At 46.3% G+C, this 22,153-nt stretch overlaps 2 protein-coding genes across 3 annotated transcripts in view; both read right to left on the bottom strand.

Annotated features, from left to right (window-relative positions):
- EIF2S1 (eukaryotic translation initiation factor 2 subunit alpha) overlaps window positions 1-22,153 on the bottom strand; it is a 465,302-nt gene that overhangs the window by 39,553 nt on the left and 403,596 nt on the right. The window lies entirely within an intron of this gene.
- Window positions 1-22,153, bottom strand: part of PALS1 (protein associated with LIN7 1, MAGUK p55 family member) — a 43,821-nt gene that overhangs the window by 2,513 nt on the left and 19,155 nt on the right. The window contains exons 1-12 of one of the 2 annotated variants that reach the window (XM_069950903.1): window positions 16,165-16,678; window positions 15,713-15,921; window positions 14,568-14,645; window positions 12,514-12,660; window positions 12,268-12,429; window positions 11,788-11,865; window positions 10,564-10,747; window positions 10,130-10,201; window positions 7,250-7,321; window positions 6,383-6,550; window positions 5,100-5,302; window positions 1,344-1,454 (exon numbers count right to left, since the gene is read on the bottom strand). In XM_069950903.1, the coding sequence (XP_069807004.1) occupies window positions 1,344-1,454; window positions 5,100-5,302; window positions 6,383-6,550; window positions 7,250-7,321; window positions 10,130-10,201; window positions 10,564-10,747; window positions 11,788-11,865; window positions 12,268-12,429; window positions 12,514-12,660; window positions 14,568-14,645; window positions 15,713-15,921; window positions 16,165-16,612 (1,932 nt within the window). In that variant the 5' untranslated portion in view covers window positions 16,613-16,678. Of the gene's footprint in view, window positions 1-1,343; window positions 1,455-5,099; window positions 5,303-6,382; window positions 6,551-7,249; window positions 7,322-10,129; window positions 10,202-10,563; window positions 10,748-11,787; window positions 11,866-12,267; window positions 12,430-12,513; window positions 12,661-14,567; window positions 14,646-15,712; window positions 15,922-16,164; window positions 16,679-22,153 lie in introns of those variants that run through there. The other variant, XM_069950904.1, reaches the window with a different exon arrangement.

Here is a 22,153-nt window from a genome sequence, read left to right as displayed (position 1 = left end):
CAAATACGGCCGATAATAGTCTCGTGTACTCGGGCCTTAACTCTCTGAAGTGTCATGGTTGTGTAATAATATAATTGTGGATTCGGATTGCGTTCACTAATCTCTAGAACTTTTTCCTATGATGGCATCAATAAATCTGTCCATGTGTTACATGTTAGAAAGCAAATCTGATAGAGCTCTACTTGTAAAGCATAAAATCCTGAAAAACAAGAAAAACAGGAATGTCCATATACACCTTAAGGCTGGGTTCACACTACGTATATTTCAGTCAGTATTGTGGTCCTCATATTGCAACCAAAACCAGGAGTGGATTAAAAACACAGAAAGGATCTGTTCACACAATGTTGAAACTGAGTGGATGGCCGCCATTTAATGGCAAATATTTGCTGTTATTTTAGAACGGCTGTTATATTGAAATAATGGCCGTTATTTACTGTTATATGGCGGCCATCCACTCAATTTCAACATTGTGTGAACAGATCCTTTCTGTGTTTTTAATCCACTCCTGGTTTTGGTTGCAATATGAGGACCACAATACTGACTGAAATATACGTAGTGTGAACCCAGCCTAAAACCATTCAATCCGGTATTATTAATACTAAACTAAAAAAGTATCCTGACATAGAAATGATTTATGTTAGAACCATACAACCTCTTATCAGCAGGGCCATTCTGAGGTGAAGTTCTAGCAAAGTACACATCTTTAAAAGGACAATTTCATATTAGAAAAGTCTGACACATCCTACACCCCAGATCTAGGAAGAGGCGGGAGAAGTGTAAGCTATGCAAGTTCTCTCCTAGCTCCGTGCCACGTGACTGAGACACACAGCTAATGTAAGTTTATTGGACATATGCAGAGAGTGGGGTGAGAAGCTCTCAGTCACACTACAATTCCCATCATGCCTGGACAGCCAAAGCTTTAGCTTTGGCTGCCCAGGCATGATGGGAAGTGTGGTTTTGCAACAGCTGGAGGGCCGAAGGTTCCCCATGCCTGATTTAAAACATAACCTATTACATGGAACGATGATTGGCAAAGTATGGCAGATAATCACTTCATGTAATAGTACCCTAACATGTCTGATCCTTCAACACCCAGCATGTACTATGCATAGTAATAGTAAGGATGCCAGGAAGCAGCACATTACTCCTGTTCAGATGAGAAGTATAGCCATGCTGTTACCTGATGCGTCCATGCATTGTTGCTATGCAAATACATTTCAGCAGGACGCCATAAGACACAACACTGGCTTCTGACATCACTTCAGGCCGAAATCACATAGCACAGAAAGCAGTATCCTTGTCCAGCGTGCAGTCACTACACACAGGCGCCGGCGTCTACCCACCTTAGGATTTCTACCTTCTTTTGCTAGAAGTGCTCGCAGCCGCTCTTGAGAAGGAGGAGCGATGAATATAATGTACGGCTTTAGATCAGAGTTGCGTAGCGTTTTAAGAGCCTGAATTGGGAAAGAAAGAGAAAAAAAAAAAAAAGAAAAGAAGTCACTTATATCGCGAGCCGAAAAAAAAAAAATAGTGAATACATATAAAAGTCCTAAACGCCAAATACTATACATGAGAAGGGTTTCTGATGCTTATGTGGTGATAGTAGCCAGAGATGATGATAGATCACCTAATGGTTTGCCTGCGGACTGGGTTCAGGTTACAACCCTTCCCCAGCCCGGCCCCGGAGATAAGCACAGGACCTACGCCATCTGCACGGCTACTGCTGGGGAGTGAACTGGATAAGGTTGTTACACATTTCATTGAGAAATAGTATTGCTTTGTTCTAAAAGAATGTACAACCCTCTTTCTAATCTTACACAGCCCCTTCAAGCTAGCGTACTGCTTTGTGTTATAGACGTGAATACACTGACCACCAGGGCCAAGTCCGATTTACATCAAACCCAAAATGAACCTATTGGGTGGATTTACAATAGACTATATATATTATATATATATATATATATATATATATATATATATATATATATATATATATATATATATATATATATATATATATATATAGTAAAGGCTGTACCCCACATAATTCCAATGAAGATGACACATAGGTTTGGATACTAAAATAGTGCTGCAATATTATACATAAACAACTCCACTATCGTCTGCGAAGCTAAAAGTGCAGCCATCCCCCATCCCATCCATCCACATACCAGGGCTCATCCGCAGTCTCTGCCAGTAACTCCCACTCGTTGGCTGTTTATATTACTATTGATGGGACTGTGATATCCGGCCTGCCAGCTGCTCTGCTATAAGCACGGGAGTCTTTTAAGAATTTTAAAAGAACCACACTGCTGATAGTATTACTCCTTCAGAGAACGGGCTGACAAGGCACGGGGGTAATGGCAATGTGTTTGGCTTACACGTCACCACTTACATCTATGATTGAAAGAAAACAATCTCTAATAATAGTTACAGTCCAATAGTCATTCCCTACCATCCCAGTGTCACTCCTACCTACCATACTCCTTCTATATGCCCTTAAGAGGTTATGAATAGTGGTGAGCGAAATTTGTCAAAATGTGCGGGTTCAGCAACCTTATCTGAACGCTCATCATTTGAATCCCCACAGCCATAGGCTGCACCCGTGGACTCCCCCCCCCCCCCGGCCGTAGGCTGCACCCGTGGACTCCCCCCGGCCGTAGGCTGCACCCCTGGACTCCCCCCGGCCGTAGGCTGCACCCCTGGACTCCCCCCGGCCGTAGGCTGCACCCCTGGACTCCCCCCGGCCGTAGGCTGCACCCCTGGACTCCCCCCGGCCGTAGGCTGCACCCCTGGACTCCCCCCGGCCGTAGGCTGCACCCCTGGACTCCCCCCGGCCGTAGGCTGCACCCCTGGACTCCCCCCGGCCGTAGGCTGCACCCCTGGACTCCCCCCGGCCGTAGGCTGCACCCATGGACTCCCCCCGGCCGTAGGCTGCACCCATGGACTCCCCCCGGCCGTAGGCTGCACCCATGGACTCCCCCCGGCCGTAGGCTGCACCCATGGACTCCCCCCGGCCGTAGGCTGCACCCATGGACTCCCCCCGGCCGTAGGCTGCACCCATGGACTCCCCCCGGCCGTAGGCTGCACCCATGGACTCCCCCCGGCCGTAGGCTGCACCCATGGACTCCCCCCGGCCGTAGGCTGCACCCATGGACTCCCCCCGGCCGTAGGCTGCACCCATGGACTCCCCCCGGCCGTAGGCTGCACCCATGGACTCCCCCCGGCCGTAGGCTGCACCCATGGACTCCCCCCGGCCGTAGGCTGCACCCATGGACTCCCCCCGGCCGTAGGCTGCACCCATGGACTCCCCCCGGCCGTAGGCTGCACCCATGGACTCCCCCCGGCCGTAGGCTGCACCCATGGACTCCCCCCGGCCGTAGGCTGCACCCATGGACTCCCCCCGGCCGTAGGCTGCATCCATGGACTCCCCCCAGCCGTAGGCTGCACCCGTGGACTCCCCCCGACCGTAGGGAGAGTGGGAAAAGAGCCAGACAGGGAGGCTGCCCCCGTTATCAGTAAGGATGGAGGGGGAAGTCACATCCAATAAATATATATGGATGCCGTTTATACCCTATGAGAACAGAAGCAGACAAATGAAGCAGTGGAAAGTTTCAGATCGCACTTCTTTCCATAATGTAGGTGAGTGAAGCAAAGTACATAAACGCTAGAACAATCTACAGACAAGAAAACTAAGGTCTGCAGGAGGTTGCATGAAAGATCCAACCTATGAAGGAGAGGATAAAACAACTCTTATGGAGGGGCCAGATCTTACAGCGGCTCACCTAGCTGGGGGACTATATCCAACCTAACGTCAGAATATAGAAACATCAGGATTCCTTCAGCTCAGGTAAAACATTCAAGGTTTATTGGTAATTCTTAAAAGAAACAAGGCTGTTTCTTTTAAGAATTACCAATAAACCTTTAATGTTTTACCTAAGCTGAAGGAATCCTGTTGTTTCTATGTTATGGTTACCCCCAGAATTTAGGGGCTTCACCTTCGTGCTCAAAATAACTACACAATGATATGAGAAAGCATAAGTTCATGGGACTGACCACATCTGTCTTTCTTGTCTATAACGTCAGAATAGGCCAACTTTGAAATCCCGCCACCCAACAAAGCCATGCGGCACGCTGCACTATTTTATCTCGTATTTTTGATAGAACTCGCAGCGGAGACACAAAGCCTCCGAGACGAATGAAAAGATTAAAACTTCAATTGACGCCTAGATCCTCATGTGCATTATCTTGCTAAGAAGCTTCTCTTCAGATGTTGTAGACCCCTCCACCCCAACTCTCTAACAGGAAGGAGGAACGCTGTTCCGGCACCCTATCCATCAAAGCTTTCTTCATTTCTTCCACATCACTTAAAAAGGGGGGTTATCAGTACAAAAGACATAAGCGAAGGCATCTTAAAACGCCAAAGCATTTCAAACCTAGCAGTCTTTTATCATAGCAACAGGAAGGTGTTTTCATTGTCTTCCATGTTATAGATACAACACAGCTGCAATTCTATTATCAGTCACTGTTTCTGAGACTTCTGGCTCATAATACCCCTCCCCCCCTTCCACCACTCCTGTTGGTGCACTCAGGCTGTCAATCAAGCCTGACGGGAAGAGGCACAGCAAGAGTGACTGGAAGCCATCAAGTCCCGTCGACTGTGACGGAATACTAATGTCGATCAAAGTTACTTTTTATTGCATAGAGCAGAGGACAAAAGTGCCAGAATGCTGTTCTCCCGACCTGTCGGGTCCTGTGGCCGTCGTGTGAGGCACTGGGTACCTGGCAGTGAAAGGAGAGCTCCAGCAGCTAACCTCAGCAGGGAGGAAGTAAAGTGCTACACCAATTCAGGCTTTCTTTGTATATGTAAAGAATCTATAGCTCCCCATTATCTCTTCAGCAATGCCCAGAAGAGTCCATGTCCCCTTGATCATTGCCTGCCATCATGTATTACCGTATCTAAAAACCACCAAAAATATTTACAAACATGTATTTGGACGACATTCGCAGATCTTTTTGAGATCGATGGCCTCCACAAAGGAGATAACCAAATAAAGCTTTTGTGCTCTGTAGGGGTAGTTCCCGTGCTGCTCCCTCACCTGTGTGTGAAGACTTAAGAGGCAAATCTTGCCAGAATTAATGACTTGTCGTACAGAGTCCACGCTGGTGCCGTAGAGATTTTTCTCAAACTCCCCAAATTCAATGAACTTGCCGGAAGCAATGTCCGCTTCAAAAGTCTGTCTGGAGACAAAGTGATAGTCTCTGCCCGACACTTCATTATCTCGTCTACTCCGAGTAGTATCTAGACAGAGAATGACAAAATTAGAGGTCAGCGAAACTGGTATATAGGTAACATAAGTGGTGAGGATGCATCAAGTATACAGGTACCATAAGTACCTGGATACAGAATTCGGTTCTGGACAGATCACCCTTGTCAGGATGGCTACCCTATGGATAGGATTATGGTTAACAGCCTCATTCAACAGGGAACTAATATGGATAGGCAGTGTTCCAACTGCATGCTATCAAATGGGATTGCCAGTCAAGAGACCCCATTATGTACAGCACTAGTCTCAAACCTGTGGCCCTCCAGCTAATAAACTACTATTCCCATAACGCCTGGACAGGGAAAGCGTTGGTTGTCCAGGTATGATGGGAATTGAAGTTCTGCAAGAGCTGGTGGGCTGCAGTTTGACACCTGTAACCTATAGGATAGAATAAGACTATTCAATTGTTTGGCTAATGAATAACATGCCTCGAATATTACTGGTAGCCCTGGATATCATTACTATTACGGATTGGCATATCAGTGGCGGTTTAGGTTAGTGTTCAAGCCCACTGTTGAGATTTTGTATTATTTGGTAAAAACAATCTGTTTATTGTCTGTTCCCATATCTCTGCAGGTTTATGGGAGACACACCAGCTGGACCATATATACCAGGTGGGGAACCTGTGGCCTTCCAGCTGTGGCAAAACTACAATTTCCATCATACCTGGACAGCCAAAGCCATATCTTTGGTTATCAAGGCATGATTGGAGTTGTAGTTCTGCAACAGCTGCAACACTAGTATATACCAGCAGGATTAAAGTCAGAGAAACTATATCCAATATTAGGGGGGCGAGATATGTGAAGGGAAAGAGTCATCCTTGTGGAAGCATCGGCATGTATAACCAGTCATTAATGTTGTAATAGAAACTGGGATAACAAGTCTGAGAGCAAGCAATGACATCACTCTGTACATGTTGCAATAGCATAATTCTATCATGGACTCAATGAGCCTCCCGCCAGTTTTCTCTGACAAGTCCCTGATGTCAAGTGATTTCACCTTTCCTCCAGTACAATGGAATCTGACAAGAAAACAGAAAAAAGCAGAAGACTTACGCGGTACAGCGGCAGCAAATCTATCTGCCTCGCTGTTCATTAGGCGCTGCCGCAGCTCGTTCTGCCCACAGTTCTGTGGCCCTATCAGGACTATGGGCCGCTTCCTGTTTGCTGGTTGGTGATAGAGGGACATTTCTTCGTAGGTCAGGATCTCTTCATTGTCGTAATCTAGAACAATCAGAAACAAGTAAATTAACATAGAAATGCGGCAAATAGTACAGAAAGCCAGAAAGTCATACTTTACTTAAAGTGGTTTTACATTGAAGGCCAACTATAAAACTAGACGGTCAAACCTAGGGGTTATCAAAGCTTAGAAAAACATGGCCGCACTATTACAGAAACAACACCTCTCCTGTCCTCAGTTTGGGTTGTGAAATACCACACACAACCTGAGGACAGGGGTGGTGCTGTTTTTACGAGAAAGTAGCTGTGTTTTTTCTAACCGTGGAGCTGTCATGTGTATGCACTGTATGTGAGGAGCAGCAATATTCCTGCTTATTATTTAACTTATATATGGCATTAAAGGGGTTATGCCAGGATTCTTCTGAAAGCAGCACTAACCTGTCCTCAGGTTGTTTGCAGTTTTCACTTTAATGGACCTGAGCTGCAGTATCGCAAACAAACTGAGGACAGGAGAGGTGCAGTTTTCAGAAGAAAACAGGTTTTTATAATCCTGGAATAACCCCTTTAACCAAGTATATACCCAAGAGTAATGCTTTATTCTGGGCATGTGCCCCCTGAATTATGAAGGGTACAATGCCCATCTGGTTATCCCCGTCACAGACCTGTCTGACTATACCTTTTAACACGCACTAATGACATTACGGTCCTTTGCATTGTGCCATGATTTTATTCCTATATACGTACCATCATTTTTATTAGCATTATATAATATTTTTTTCCTCTTTTTCTTGTTTTTCTTCGCACACCACAATTTCCCTGTAAAGGAAGAGGAGATGTAAGAGATGAAAGAGACGTTGTGATGGATGACTAGCATCAGTGCAGGGGCCCACCACACTATCATACATTATCATCATCAGCTTCCATTGCTATATTACGGCCCTTCTTTGTTTGTGAGCAGAAACAGTTAAAGGGTTATTGCTGTCTTGCGATGGTATGATGCTCAATGTGTGGGGGTCTGACGTCTCATGCTGAGGCTGTAGCACTGGTTTAGGGCTGCGTCTTGCTGTGTTGTTGTCTACACAGCAGTGTCAGGCAAGTCATTCTGTTCACTTAAGACAACTCTGAAGTCCCTTAGTGTGTAATGCATGGACGAGCACATAAATACCGAGAGGCTTCAACGCTCCAAGTGCCACAGCCCCTTCAAATAGCTTTTTTCCCCTGGAGTGGCCACCTGGACCTTTCTCCAACACAACTTCTACAATGGCGGATTAGAGAACATTTACTGTATATACAACTAGGTATATTATACTACGATGCACAACCCCCTACACATTCTCACAATAAGCCTCTCAATGATTTACAAGTTTCATCAAGTCCTTGAGGATAATGAGTAACAAAGCGTATTAGAAAGGTGTTGCAGTAAAGGGATAAATACAGCACCTGACCAATGTACATGACAGGTTTACGGCCAGACAACAGAGCTTGGGAGACGCCTGGGAGATGTACAGTATGCTTTCTCCAATAAATCATCCAGGACCTTCAGAATAAGCTGTCATGTGTACTATACATAGGGAGCAGCACTTAGTCTGAGACATATATATATATATATATATATATATATATATATATATATATATTTTTCTTTTTTTTTTTCTTTTCTTTAAAGCCCTTAAAGGGGTTATTCAGCAATAGAAAAACATGGACACTATCTTCCAGAGACAACGTGACTACTGTGTCCAGGTCAGGTGTGGTTTACAATTAAGCTCCATTCACTTCAATGGAACTAAACTGCAAAACCTGCACCCAAACTGGAGACAAGAATGTTGCTGTCTCCAGCGGCCGTGTTTTTCTATTGCTGGAGAGCCCCTTTAAGGAACACAGCCAAAATTGATTTGGGACTTTTCTTATGAATAGTGATGAGCGAATAGTGAGATATTCGAATATTCGATATTCGTACGAATATCCCGCGAATATTCAAATATTTGATCCCATTAAAGTCTATGGGAACAAGTATTCGATTAGTGAAAAACATCTATTTGACCATTTGGAGGGTGAAACCGGAAGCTGGGGGATTTGAACGCTTATCGAATATTTATCGAATATTTGCGGGATATTCGTACGAATATCGAATATCTCACTATTCGATCGAATATCTATTCTATCGAACAGTATTCGCTCATCACTACTTATGAAGCAATAAAGTTTCCCAACCTGTTGCAAAACCACAACTCCCAGCAGCTTGTGGCTGTCACGGCATGGGGGAAATTGTAGTTTGGCAACAGCAGAACACCACAAGGTATTCCCCACCAGGCTTTACTACAGTGATAGGGGCATAAGCTAGGTCTGTGATCAACCCTGTTGTGGCTGTTGATTTAAAGCTGCATCCTGTAGTCAATGGACACAACAGCTATGACCCCCTAATGTATGTACCTCTATATGCGGAGGACTGACTCTCCTGTCATGTGATCACATCACATATGTAGTGCTCAGCAACTCAAAAGTTTTCTCAGCATGCCATTAGCTGTAGTTTGGCAACACATGGAGAGCCACTGTTTTCTAAAAGCCACCTTACTTGTCCAATAATCACTTACGGCTTATGAACTAGGCATGCGTGGTATTACTTAAGAGTCCCTCAGAGCAGGAAGCAAAGGATCCTAAGGGGCCTATTCCACAGAGCGATAATGGTCTAGATTCGGCCAGTTATCGCTCCGTGGAATAGAGACAACGATTAGCCGATGATTGTGTCATCGGCTGACCATTTATTTAGGTTCAAACCTAAAATCATTGGGCACTGACCGCGCATCGCTGCGTGCAATAGTGATGAGCGGCGGGCGACCGACGATTTCACAAGCACCATGCTTTACCTAAACTTTTGATGAAAGATTAAAGAAGTTTTACTGTACGGGGTGAGTGCGCTCCTTTTTCTTCTCTTTTGGTTGTTTTACCTAAACATGTTGCAGGTCTTCTTCGGCGCTCCTTCTTCCTCCCAGTAGCGCGCAGCAGCAGTTTTGGTGCGGCCTGTCTTAGCTGACAGACCGCTCAGCCAATCACTGGCCAGGACCGCCACAGCCAGTGATTGGCTGAGCGGTCTATCAGCTAAGACAGGCCGCACCGTAGCTGCCGCTGCGCGCTGGACCAGGAGGAAGAAGGAGCGCAGGAGAAGACCTGCAACATGTTTAGGTAATGTATGGTGTTTAAACAAGGGCTGAAAGGACATCGGTAACGATGTCCCTGCAGCCCGTGCTAAACAATTATCGGGCCGTGTAATAAGCCCAGTAAACGAGCGCTGATCTAGCAGATCGGCCTAGCCCGTCCCTAGCAGATTGGCGCTCCCTAGCAAATCGGTGCAGTCCATCCCTAGAAGATTGGCGCTCCCAAGCAAATCGGTGCAGTCCATCCCTAGCAGATTGGCGCTCCCAAGCAAATAGGCGCAGTCCATCCCTAGCAGATTGGCGCTCCCTAGCAAATCGGTGCAGTCCATCCCTAGCAAATTGGCGCTCCCAAGCAAATCGGCGCAGTCCATCCCTAGCAGATTGGCACTCTTTTACATTATTGATCGGGCCCCCCTCGGCCCGTGGAATAGGACCCTAACAGATGGGAAGGAAGACTGCTTTTGACACATACCTGACTTTTCAGGCTCCTTATCCTCCTCAATAGTCTGCTTCATTGCTTCCCGCTGCTGCTGAAAACTTTTTCCTTTGGAACAAAACAAAATAAACATAACTTATAGAATGGAAAAACAAAAAAACAATGTGGCCTACAAGCCACTTATCATGGTTACTATTATAATCATCTTATAGCTAACGTTAAAGGGGTTCTCCAGCGCTACAAAAACATGGCCACTTTTCCCCCTACTGATGTCTCCAGTTCAGGTGCAGTTTGCAATTAAGCTCCATTTACTTCAATAGAACTGAGTTTCAAAACCCCACCCAAACTGGAGACAACAGTAGGGGGAAAGTGGCCATGTTTTTGTAGCGCTGGATAACCCCTTTAACCCTGTAATCTCTAACTGTGATACGCGTGCTCTGTCCATGAAGAATACGTGAATACTACTTCACCTGGCACAAGGCCTGCAAGCGGCTGGTTATCCTCATCGCCATCTCTATAAGCCTGCCACCAATTGGGATCATCTTGGCTGATGATGTGAAGAATGTCTCCCTTCTGGAAGGAAAGGCCCAGCTCTCTACAAGGGACATAGGGGTCGTCGGTGGGGTCATAATCAAAGTGAGCTTTCACATGTACCTGGAAAGAAAAGCGACAATCTACGTTACAATTATGGAAGCAGGCAGTAAGATGTAATAATGTACGCAAATGACTAGGGAAGACGCTCCAGAAGACAAGAAGTCAGCCTCGATTAATGATCAGGACTTCAGGAGTTAAGAGGATCAGTGAACTATATTAAGGTCAGCAGGGACAGTCATGACAACAACCTGCAAAGAAACACTGCCCGATTCTGTCTGGTTGGGGAGATAATCGCCCTGTGTAAAAGGGCCATAAAGGTCCCACAGGTTGGAAACCCATCAATGCTAAGGTTAAAGATATATAATAAATAATCAATTTAATAGTGTTAGATTACAGGGCCAACACTGGGAGCTTAAAAGGTAAACTGGCAGGTGTTCCAAGTAGCCGGATCCGTAATGACAAGTTTCCCTCATTACAATGATCTATGGTTTACTATATAATACGAGATGATGCTCCAGTCATTAAATAAAATCATAGGTAGAGTGCATCAAAACTTTTAGCCGACTTCAAAGTAACATGTCATAGTAACATGTAAGAAAGGGCGATTGGTGAAAGACGAAGGGACAGAAGCGGAGCACTCACAGTACAGATGCCATGTCTCTACGTGCATGTAATACACAAATAGGGAGAGAGCTGCCCAACAAGGCAAGGTGAAGCCGGCAGAGAAAAGACACCCCTGACTTGATAACACAGGAGCAATTCGGGGTAAATCGTAGCTTACTGCACTGAAGGAGCCTTTACCTGCTTCATGCTGCTTGTGGCTCAGGCAGCATGACGCACCTGACAGGTTTCTTTTAATACCAAGGTGCCATGCCCTTTCGGGTAGAGTTGGTTTTTGGGTCTATATAAGAGCCACAAGTTCCGGTCTTACTGTAGGTCTGAACTGACAGGTCAGGTTACAATCAGGATAGGATGTATAGTCATAATATGGAGACAACAATGCATCTGAAAGCTCATGTAATACTGGGTTTAGTGTAATACTATATGTAATACTGGGCTTAGTGATTGCTTGGCCACAACTCACACTGCACAAGACTTACCACTGTCTCCCTGGCTGGCGGGGGTCTGACTTGCTGACTTGGAATAAGAACAAAAGACAGCGTTCCATGCATCTCAGCCTAGTAAAAAGAATGACATTATTAGAATATGATACAAGTGATAAGGTACAGAGTCAGAGTCATTCCCATTTCAAAAACACCCAAAGCGCTGGAGTGACAAAATCTGTAACTCTCACTGACTTAAAGGAGCTTTTAACTGTTTGGAGAAGGGGGCGCCATCTTTTTACGAGATAGGAATAAAGTAGTAAATATACACTGAAAGAGGTTGTGTCTTCATAGCCTACTGGGGCCCATGGCTGTTGGTGGAGTCAGACCAGAAAATAATTGAAATATGCTCTGCAAATCTGCGCCCATTCTGGCAGACTTTTTGTAATTCTTCATATAAAATTGAAGGATTATTGACCCCATACCCCTATACTGCTTACTTCCGAATGATAAGACTAACATGACTCTTCTCCTTACCAGCAGCTCAAAGACATCATTGACATCTTTCCCCCGAATCTCAATCCCATTGATTTCCAGGATCTCATCTCCTTCGTGCAGTAAGCCGCTCTTCTCGGCAGCGCCTCCCTTCACTATGCGGCTGATGATAACCGAGTCCAGTTCATTCCTCACTGTGGCCCCCTGGTTCAAAGAAACACGACCCATACATCAATATATAAAGGAATGAGACAAGACTGAACCATCACAGGGATGACTGTAACTTACCAGGGGTATATCTCTTGCCTTGTCTATTCTTACAATTTTAACAGTTTCATCACCGTACTGGGCAATGTTTTCATAAAACCGATCTTCAGAAGAGGATTCGGGCATCATCTCCTGCTCCGCCACCTTGTCATGGGCCAAAAGGAGCGCCTGTGGTAGAGGGGACATATTAATGGTGCGGTAGCTGCATACCCCAATATATAATAGTATAGAGAATGATGTACTGAAACCTCAGACTGGTAAAGTGTCTCTACTGTGCCCCTGGGTGTGCACACTCTCATTCTATACGTTTTGGCTGTTTGCCAGCAGTACTAACACACAGAATTCCTTTCCCTTACTGTTCTGACCAATCAGAGGAGAGCACTTACTATGCCAGCATATAGGCTGGAGAAAATGTCCTATAAGTCAAGGTAATGACTTGGGAAAAACCAAAGCCAGGTATCTATCCACTGAGCCTCCCCTTGGCTGGGCCCTTCTGGAGAGATATCTGGCTAGTCCTGTGTTTTGAGACTCTTAAAGGAGAGGTCCGGAGAAATTTTTTATTAAAGTATTGTATTGCCCCCCAAAAGTTATACAAATCACCAATATACACTTATTATGGGAAATGCTTATAAAGTGCTTTTTCTCTGCACTTTTCTACTGTATCAAGGCGTCACTTCCTGGATAACATGGTGATGTCACTTCCTGGATAGCATGGTGATGTCACAATCCGACTCCCAGAGCTGTGCAGTCTGTGGCTGCTGGAGAGGAAGATGGCAGGGGGATGCTCAGTGTCCCTCCAGTGCCCTGTGTCCCTCAGTGTCCCCCTGCCATCATCCTCTCCAGCAGCCACAGCCCGCAAAATTTTCACCGGACTTCTCCTTTAAATGAGGCTCCACTGGCTCTTTTTACATATTCATATATCACAGGGAGCAATGCACCTAGGATCTCACTGTATTGAGCGCTTTAGCTAACTGCTGACAGTGTTATCTTTGGCTAGTCTCCCTGAGATCAGTGATCTGTTTCTAGTATGACAGCAAGGCAGGGTTAGCTATCCTGTAGACAAAGCTAAGCCAAGCTTAGGATCAATCATGAAAAGGTGCATAAACATATGATATGAACAAAACCTGCAATAAAGTAGTAGTTAGGTAACGTTCACTTAGGTCAGAGTGCTCAGGCATGAGTTTCTCCATGAGCATAACCATGTTAACCCCCTGAACACAATACCAGAAGGGGGTCAAAGATCGCCAATGTTAAAAATTGACCAATTTGTGTTGTAGTCACATACAGTGCACCCTGCAAATGGGTCACATATAGAGATGAGCGCAACTGGAGAGTGCTCAAGTCCGATTGTTCAGTGGCTGAAGAAGTTGGATGCAATGTCAAGGAGTCTGAGAAAAACATGGGTACAGCGTATGTCCCAAAAATATAGGTTTCACACACAGGATACTGGCGTCTAATAATAGCTTGTATATTGCAGTGGATGAAATAGTTAAAAAAAAAAAATGTGGCTCAGTGAACCCTAGACCTGTGGTACATCCTAATGCACCTATGTAATGTCTGTAGGTGTCTGTTACGTATAAGATAGGTGTAATTTGGGCAACCATGTTTATTACAATTCATGGATACAAGAGGCTGGCATCTCCCATCAGGAACCATTTGTTAACAGGAGGGTAGCTAATACGAGTAGCCCACATTTTAAAGGATGTTTGCCTTCAGAGGATGCTGAGTAGAGATGAGCGAACCGGGTTCGGGTTCGAGTCGATCTGAACCCGAACGTTCGGCATTTGATTAGCGGTGGCTGCTGAACTTGGATAAAGCTCTAAGGTTGTCTGGAAAACATGGATACAGCCAATGACTATATCCATGTTTTCCACATAGCCTTAGGGCTTTATCCAACTTCAGCAGCCACCGCTAATCAAATGCCCAAAGTTCGGGTTCGGATGGACTCGAGCACGCTCCAGGTTCGCTCATCTCTAATGCTGAGCAATACTCAAGTCAGGCCAATAACAACTGAGCAAGTTCCAAGCAGTGGAAGTCCCACGCCACATCAGCCCCAAGACTGCAGAAAGCCATACCTGAATGTGTGGGGTGTTCAGCAGATCATTCAGCTCTTGGCTTTCTTTATGGTGACTTGCCTTTAAGACGTGCTGCACCTAAACCACAGGAAATATAAAGGAATAAGAAAAGTAATGCAGCTATAGCCGGATAGGATGGATTTTGTGCACATAAAGAGTAACTTGGCCTTAGTATTAGAGATAAGTTATGATGGAAAATTCAAGTGACATAAAGGTGACCCGTACAGAAAGAGAGCTGTACAGATTACTATAGATGGCAGAGGAGGCCATTATAAACACAACTAGCCATTAATTTTAAAGGGTGCACAAAAGATGCCCTCAGCTATCGAACAAGCGTTCTTTCCACTTGTCAGCTGATCACTTTTACATGGGCTGATTATTGGCAATAAGTGTTCCTGCCAGGTGATAATTGGCGGTAAAGGCAAACTGGATATATCCATGCAGCCAATTTCCCATTGCTAAACACTTACCGTCCATACTGCTCTGTGATCCAGTGTCTTCCTAAAAAAAATGTTCTTTATTCCTTAGCTGACAGTGTCACAGAGATGTGTCTGTGACACCGGCAGCGCCCGCCCTGCTCTCCTCCTCCAGAATGATTGACAGCTGGAAGCATCGGACAGTGGCCTAGACATACAGCATCAGCCGGAGAGCTGGGCGCATACTGAAAGCGTCACAGACACACCTCAGTCAGCCCAGGGATAAACAAAGTTTTTTTTAGAAAGACACCAGATCACAGAGCAGGGCGGACGGTAAATACGCATTGCTCATGTGACGAGCAATGGGAAACTGGCGGCAAGGATATATGCACATCCGTGCTTAAAGTTTCCCTTTAAGGGTAAGTTCACATTGAGCAAAACAATCCTGCCTGCCTCAGTTTGTCTATGGCATGGCTCACGCGCCTCCACTTCCACCGCTTTCCGCTCAAAGAATTGACATGTCGAGAGCGACGGAAGCAGAGGCACGTAAGCCCTCCCATACAGACGCTGTGTGACACTGAGGCAACGGGAGCTTCCCGGCGGAATTCCACCTGTTTTAATCAGTGTGAACAGGCCCTTAAGCTTGAGAAGCCTCAGCAAGGGCCACTGCGCTGTCATCCTAAAGCAGGCCATTTTTGTAAAACAAATGAACCATAAAGGGTGACCTACCTCCTGCGTTAACTCCTGCACACTGGGGGTAAGTGGATACGGGGGACTGGCTTTGTTCATGTGCACAGCTACAGCATTGTGGATTTTGAACGCATTCTGGAAGTCTACATTTTGCACCAGATGAAGAAGTAAACTGAGGTCTTCCTGGCTCTGAGAGTCTATCAAGGTGTGCTGGATGTCTTTCAGGGAGCTCAATAAGTCTTCCAATTCTGCAAAAGATGGAAAAACAACTTCTTTATTAAAACCAGAAAGGAAAGCAAAATAGATAGAGGAATAATACAGGATCCTGTATGAGTCATTAAAAACAAGGGCGGACAATGAGGGGCATGGATGCATCACATATCACACTCTCCTTGACCCTGTATGAACACTGCTAGAGTCCACGTCTAAGTCAGTATATCAATCTCTGCTATATATATATATACTAAGTAAGAGTACAGAAGTTCACTCACTGTCAGGCGGCACTGTGATGCCAGATTCTGGTGCCCTGAGATGTGAGCTGGACGGCCGGGGAGGCGGCAGGACGGACCCTCCCTGCAGCTGCCAGCTGTCGCCAGCGTTCACACGCAGCAATGTGACTACACATTGCACAAGGAAGACTGAAGGAGGTGATTCAAGGAGGAGGCAGCGCATCTCCAGAAAGCCGACAGGCAGTAAACAGCACAATGCCGCTTTGAGTGGCAGGAATAAAAGGCAGCTGTGTACAACAAACGGGAGCCCTGTTATATGGGCAATAATAAGATGCATCCCAACATTGCTGCCAATGCAGATCCTACGGTCTACACATGTGGCCACACACAGACACAAAAGGGAGCGGGGACGGGATCCTACACACTCCGGGCAAGAGACCGCCAACAAGTCCTTTATGGAAATGTAACATTTAGAGGCGTCCGGCGGCATGGAAATGTCTCACTTCTTCTCGTAACACTACAATAGCGCTCAGACACAAGACCTATGTCAGCCAGCCTATAGCCCAATCCATCACTGAGCTTCCTTCTGACGCCCACCCAGCCCCATACACGTCATATACTGGGAAGAACCCAAACATTTCTCTGAGAAGCAAAGATATGGAGAACCACATAAAGCCCATCATGGGGATGTATAAAGCCTTTATTACAGCCTGGGAAAGAGACGTGACGGCTGCCGGTCCGCTGCCTCCCACTGCAGCATTGTAACTAAAAGTGACACGTTATTCTATGAGAAAGTCCGATAATGTAACAGTGAAGGTCGCGGTGATCTCTGCGCACAGTGACCAACCTCATGTTATACAGATAGGGAGACGTCCGCAAGTCTTCTAGCGGTGAGACAAGTAAATGCATATGCCTGTCATGGCTTCTACAGGTCATAGATCCATAACACCCCTTTAATTTTAAGGTTTTGCCTCCATATAAGGGTTTTGATCAACACTGTAGGGTTAAAGGTTAAACTGGATGGACTCTTTTTGTGTGGAATCCAGGTGATTCATTCCTCCCCATTACCACATGTGTATGACATCCAGCCCCTACCAATGTGGTCGCCATTACAAACACCAGCGTTAGGGCCCTATTCCACCAGACGATTATCGGTCAGATTATCGTTAAATCGTTCGAATCTAAACGATAATCGTTCGGTTGAAATGCAGTTAACGATTAACGACCGAACGAGAAATCGTTGATCGCTTTATAAGACCTGGACCTATTTTTATCGTTGCTCGTTCGCATTGAATAAGACGTCGTTCAGTCGTTCGCAGTAGATGTGAACGCAATAGCGAAGAAAAAAACGATAGCAAATACGATCATAAGTAACGATTATCGTTCCATGGAAATGAGTGAACGTTTTCAGGTCTTTCACAATAGCGGCCGTTTGAGATCGTTAATAGTTAACAATTATGCGAACGATAATCGTCCGGTGGAATAGGGCCCTTAGACTCATTGTGCCGATGCGGTGCTGTAATAGGACCCTGTTATTTCTTCCCTCCTAGAGCTTCCACCATCAATGGTGAGCATATCGCTCATCACTGATGGTGGAAGCTCTAGGAGGGAAGAAATTGAGAGGTAAAAGTGTTTGGGACCAACAGAAACTCCAATGAAATGGAGACCATGTAAAGTTACGGAGCGGGGTCACGAGTCCTGGGGGCCATAATAGTCACCGACTCCATAACCGCAGAGACCAAACCTCATCTGGTATTGACATCAGCTCAACTACTGTGCCTGCCGGAGTGCCAAGCGTCAGGTGGAGGGGTGTAAAGCCACCCAAGCTGATGGAGGGGTCTGGGATTAGTGAATGCCAGGAGATCATTACCAACCTGCCTGCATTGTGCCTGGTGTAAAGTCTGATGGAGGGGGATATGGGGCTGTTTTTCAGGGGTCGGCCTAGGCTCCTTAGTTTCAGTGAAGGGAATATATCAAGGCACGTTAGCCAACTGTATAAATCCATGAATACAACAGTTTGAGTCCGACTCTTTTCTGTTCCAGCACTACTGCCCCGGTGTACACAGTAAGGTCCATACATGGTCCAAGACATATGTGGGAGGGGGGGGGGGGGGGCGCTGCTCACAAGACTCATTACAGACGCCTGAAATCTTCCTCTAGAAACCGGCTTCTAGAAAATCCATCCACCACTCTCTTGCCTCAGAGCCGGAGCACAAAGATGGCCCCATGTATTCACTCAACCTCAGTGAGTAATGGAAGGACTCACCGCTACCAGATATAGCAATCTCATTGACTGCTTCAACGGCGGCTAACCTCAGCCCAGTCAAATCCAGGCTTCAAGTCTCGCTGACTTTCGACATACGATTCTGCTGGCAATCTCAGAGGCTGACAGAGGCTTGCAGATCGACCCGGGACTCTGAGAATAACGGGACTCACACCCATACCACGGAGGGAGCTGCGACTACCCATGTCAATGACTCTTTGCAGAGTTTCAGACAAACCACACCATGGTATCAGACACCACACTAAATAAGATGCTTTGCACTTTTTAAGCGAATACCAATGTATTGCTTTAAAGGGGTACTCCAGGCAGGGGTTATTTTTATTGTATGGCCAGGGAGGGGGTGGATATAGAGGCCGCTGGTCACTTACCTCCCCGGTTCCATCGCCGGTTCCCGGATCGCGCCGCCCCGTTCTCCCGTCCGGCCGCCACTTCCTGGTCTGAGCTGCGACTTGAGACGTGACGTCTCAAAGCAGTTCAGCCATTCAGTGGTCGGAGTGGAGTCCTGCCTCGGCCGCTGTCTCAAGCCACAGCTCAGACCAGGAAGCGGCGGCCGGACGGGAGAACAGGGCGGCGTGATCCAGGACCCGGTGATGGAACCAGGGAGGTAAGTGACCGGCGGCCTCTATTTCCACCCCCTCCCTGGCCATACAATAAAAATAACCCCTGCCCGGAGTACCCCTTTAAGATTTTTACTTTAACAGATCAGTGCAGGGATGCCAATGGCGTGGCCCAGAGGCGCTGGTCTATTCCCTGTCACCGGTCCGGCCTGAAGTGACATTCTGCCCACCCCTGTGTCAGAGGGGAAAGGTTCTGTCACATTGGGGGCCGGCGGGCCCCCCTCCAGTGCTTCAGGCCGGACCGGTGACCCGGAATAGATCAGCGTCGTGTGCAGGAACCAGCCTCACCGCACCAGCGCCAGTCTATTGATGTAAAAGTACATTTCCTTCGAAATGTTGTTAAAAAGGAACTTCTCCACTATGCTGAAATGGCACTAAGATAGTGTGTCCCATATAGAAACTAAAATGGCCTCGTATGCAAAAGCCTATAATAATCTGTTAGACGACACTGTCCTAGCTATGCAAAACTAGCCAACGCCGAAGATAGGAATAGGCGTAATAATATTACATTTAGAGGGATCTTAGAAAACATCCCCAATAATGACCTTATCTTCTTTATTTAGCAATTTGCCAAAATACTATTCCCAGATCTCGAGCACTCTAAATGGAGCATAGAAAGGGTTCATTGGGGTGCCCAAACCAAAATCCCTCCCAGACACAACCCAGAGAGATGTACTCACACGATTCATGTTTTTCCAAACAAAAGAAAAACTCATGATGGCTGCGAGACAACAACAGCCATTACCTGACTCCTACTCTAAACTAACCTGTGGGCTGCCACCCTCCAACCCTTAAAGGGAACCAATCACACAGAAATTGCCCCCATTAATAAGGAAACGTGCTGGTACATCACTTAGCACGCTTCCCAAACATCCCCTTGTGCCCTCCTTTATTACCCCGCAATCTTACATTTGTGAAGTCCTGCGCCGTTTGCTAATCAGCCCCAACTAGTCATGGTCCTGGGCGTAGTTATCCGGGTCCTGGGCGGCTTCCAGTGCCGTAATCCCGCCCAGAGGGGCGTGATTCAAAGACCTGCACTCCGCCGACATCATCTCTGGCTTGCGTTCCATGTCAGTGGCGCGTCGCGTCTTTCACACGCCGCGCATGCGCAGTACGGTGGGAGAAGACGCCGACGTACTGCGCATGTGAGGCGCGTGGAAGACGTCGAAGCCAGAAATGACTTCGGCGGAGCGCAGGTCTTTGAATCACGCCCCTCTGGGCATGATTGCGGCGCTGGAAGCCGCCCAGGACCCGGATAATTACGCCCAGAACCATGACTAGTTCAGCCCACCATGACTACTTGGGGCTGATTAGCATACGGCGCGGGACTTCACAAATGTAAGATTGCGGGGTGATAAAGGAGGGGACGGAGGGTACAGGGGGATGTTTGGGAAGCGTGCTGGGTGATGTACCAGCACGTTTCCTTATCAATGGGGGCAATTTTGGCGTGATTGGTTCCCTTTAACCCAGGCACTCAGACGCAGCTCTTTACTCTACAGGTGAGGGTTTCCCATGAACCTGCTGGTCCTATGCAAGGGAACCACACACGTCACTAAAACACTAGCAGAGGGTCTAGAATTCCTTACAGCATGTGATAATCCTCCCTGTGAAGCTTTACCACTGCATTCTCCAAATTCTACCCTGAAAAGGATGGACCCAGTATGGCACTACAAGGAACGCAAGAACACAGGTGGATACAATAGTGTCGTAACTTAAGAGCCAGAGGAACAAAGTGTGTATCCCTTATACATCTATATCTCATGTTTCCAAGTCTTGTTCTAACGCCCGAGGAAGCTTTTTTTTTTTTTGCTGATTACTTGAGTCAATTATTCTGCCTTGTTGCAGAGTTTATGTTTTTCCCTTTCTGTAGAATCCCTACAACATTGGTGGACTCCAACATCGAACAAGACAAGGGTAGACGAACAATGTGCAATTACACTGAACGATGAGTGAAAAAATGCAGAACTATAGTGAACGAATGTGGAATTACAGCGAACGTTTAGTGAACAATTAACGATAATTTTAGGTTCAGATCTAAATCAACGATCAACGACATACGAACGATTTTTCAATCTTTGCCTGCAAACACACACAAATAGTATCGTTTAAATTCGAACGATATAACGATTTTTCGCACGATAATCGTCCCGTGTAATAGGGCCCTTAGAAATCAAAGGGAGTGAACTCCATCAGAGACTTACTGAATGAGACTCTTTCCTTCTATATCTCTTAAAGGCCACATACAATATCCCAACTCCTACAAATCAGAAGCCTACTCTTCAAACTTTATGTTAATGAGCTAAAGGGCAGATCAATACTCCACAACCTTCTGACGCTTACTAAGCCACCAGCCTTTGCTAAGTGGGAGCGAGAATTGCAAATCCACATTCCGGGTAAGCAGTGGAGAAATGCTCTGCACCATGTATACAGAACGTTTAGATGTTCCGATGGGTTACCCACCAGGAAGCCATGATAAAAGCCTTCTACAGATGGTATTTCTACCCCCCTCGCCTTCATTCCATCTACCCTGCTAGCTCCCCTGTGTGTTGAGAAATACTCTAGCTCCTATGTTATGGAATTACTCTATGGATAGCGATGGTCTCTCTAGTAGGTGGGTTACTACCGCCTGGAAGCTTTCCAGCACCAGCTCACTTTCTATGACTCAGTGTTATGTGATGAAGGGCACGGCACATGGGAAGGTACAGGAAAACCTATTGCACCTTGGTCTCTAGGAGAAGAACACTAGAAGTCAATACTGTCCAACTCCACCCACATCTTTCTTTTTCTGGAGGAAGGAGATATAGGGTATATGAGGTTATACTGACACCTCTCCTCTATGCCAGCATGAAATGACCTGCGCTAATGTTTGTTCTGACAGAGGGCAACACTGAAGTTGGTTGAGTGGACAAGCCCTTTAATAACAGGGCCACTATACGAGGGTGAGTTTTGCTGGCAAAGAGGCTTCTCACTATAAGGGTATGTGCACTTTAAGGCGAGGAACTTCAAGCAGAATCCTCACTTCATTTAATGCATGTTCCGCTTGAAATTCCGCCAATAAATGTCCCATTGTGTACAATTGGCTTTCCGCTCTGGGGTTCCCACTGCAGATTTTAAGTGCGGAATGTTTCTC

This window comes from Dendropsophus ebraccatus, chromosome 13 (genome assembly GCF_027789765.1).
Source record: "Dendropsophus ebraccatus isolate aDenEbr1 chromosome 13, aDenEbr1.pat, whole genome shotgun sequence".
NCBI classification, from domain to species: Eukaryota; Metazoa; Chordata; class Amphibia; order Anura; family Hylidae; genus Dendropsophus; species Dendropsophus ebraccatus.
Note: the sequence above shows the minus strand (reverse complement) of the source record. Positions and strands in the feature narration are given on the sequence as shown.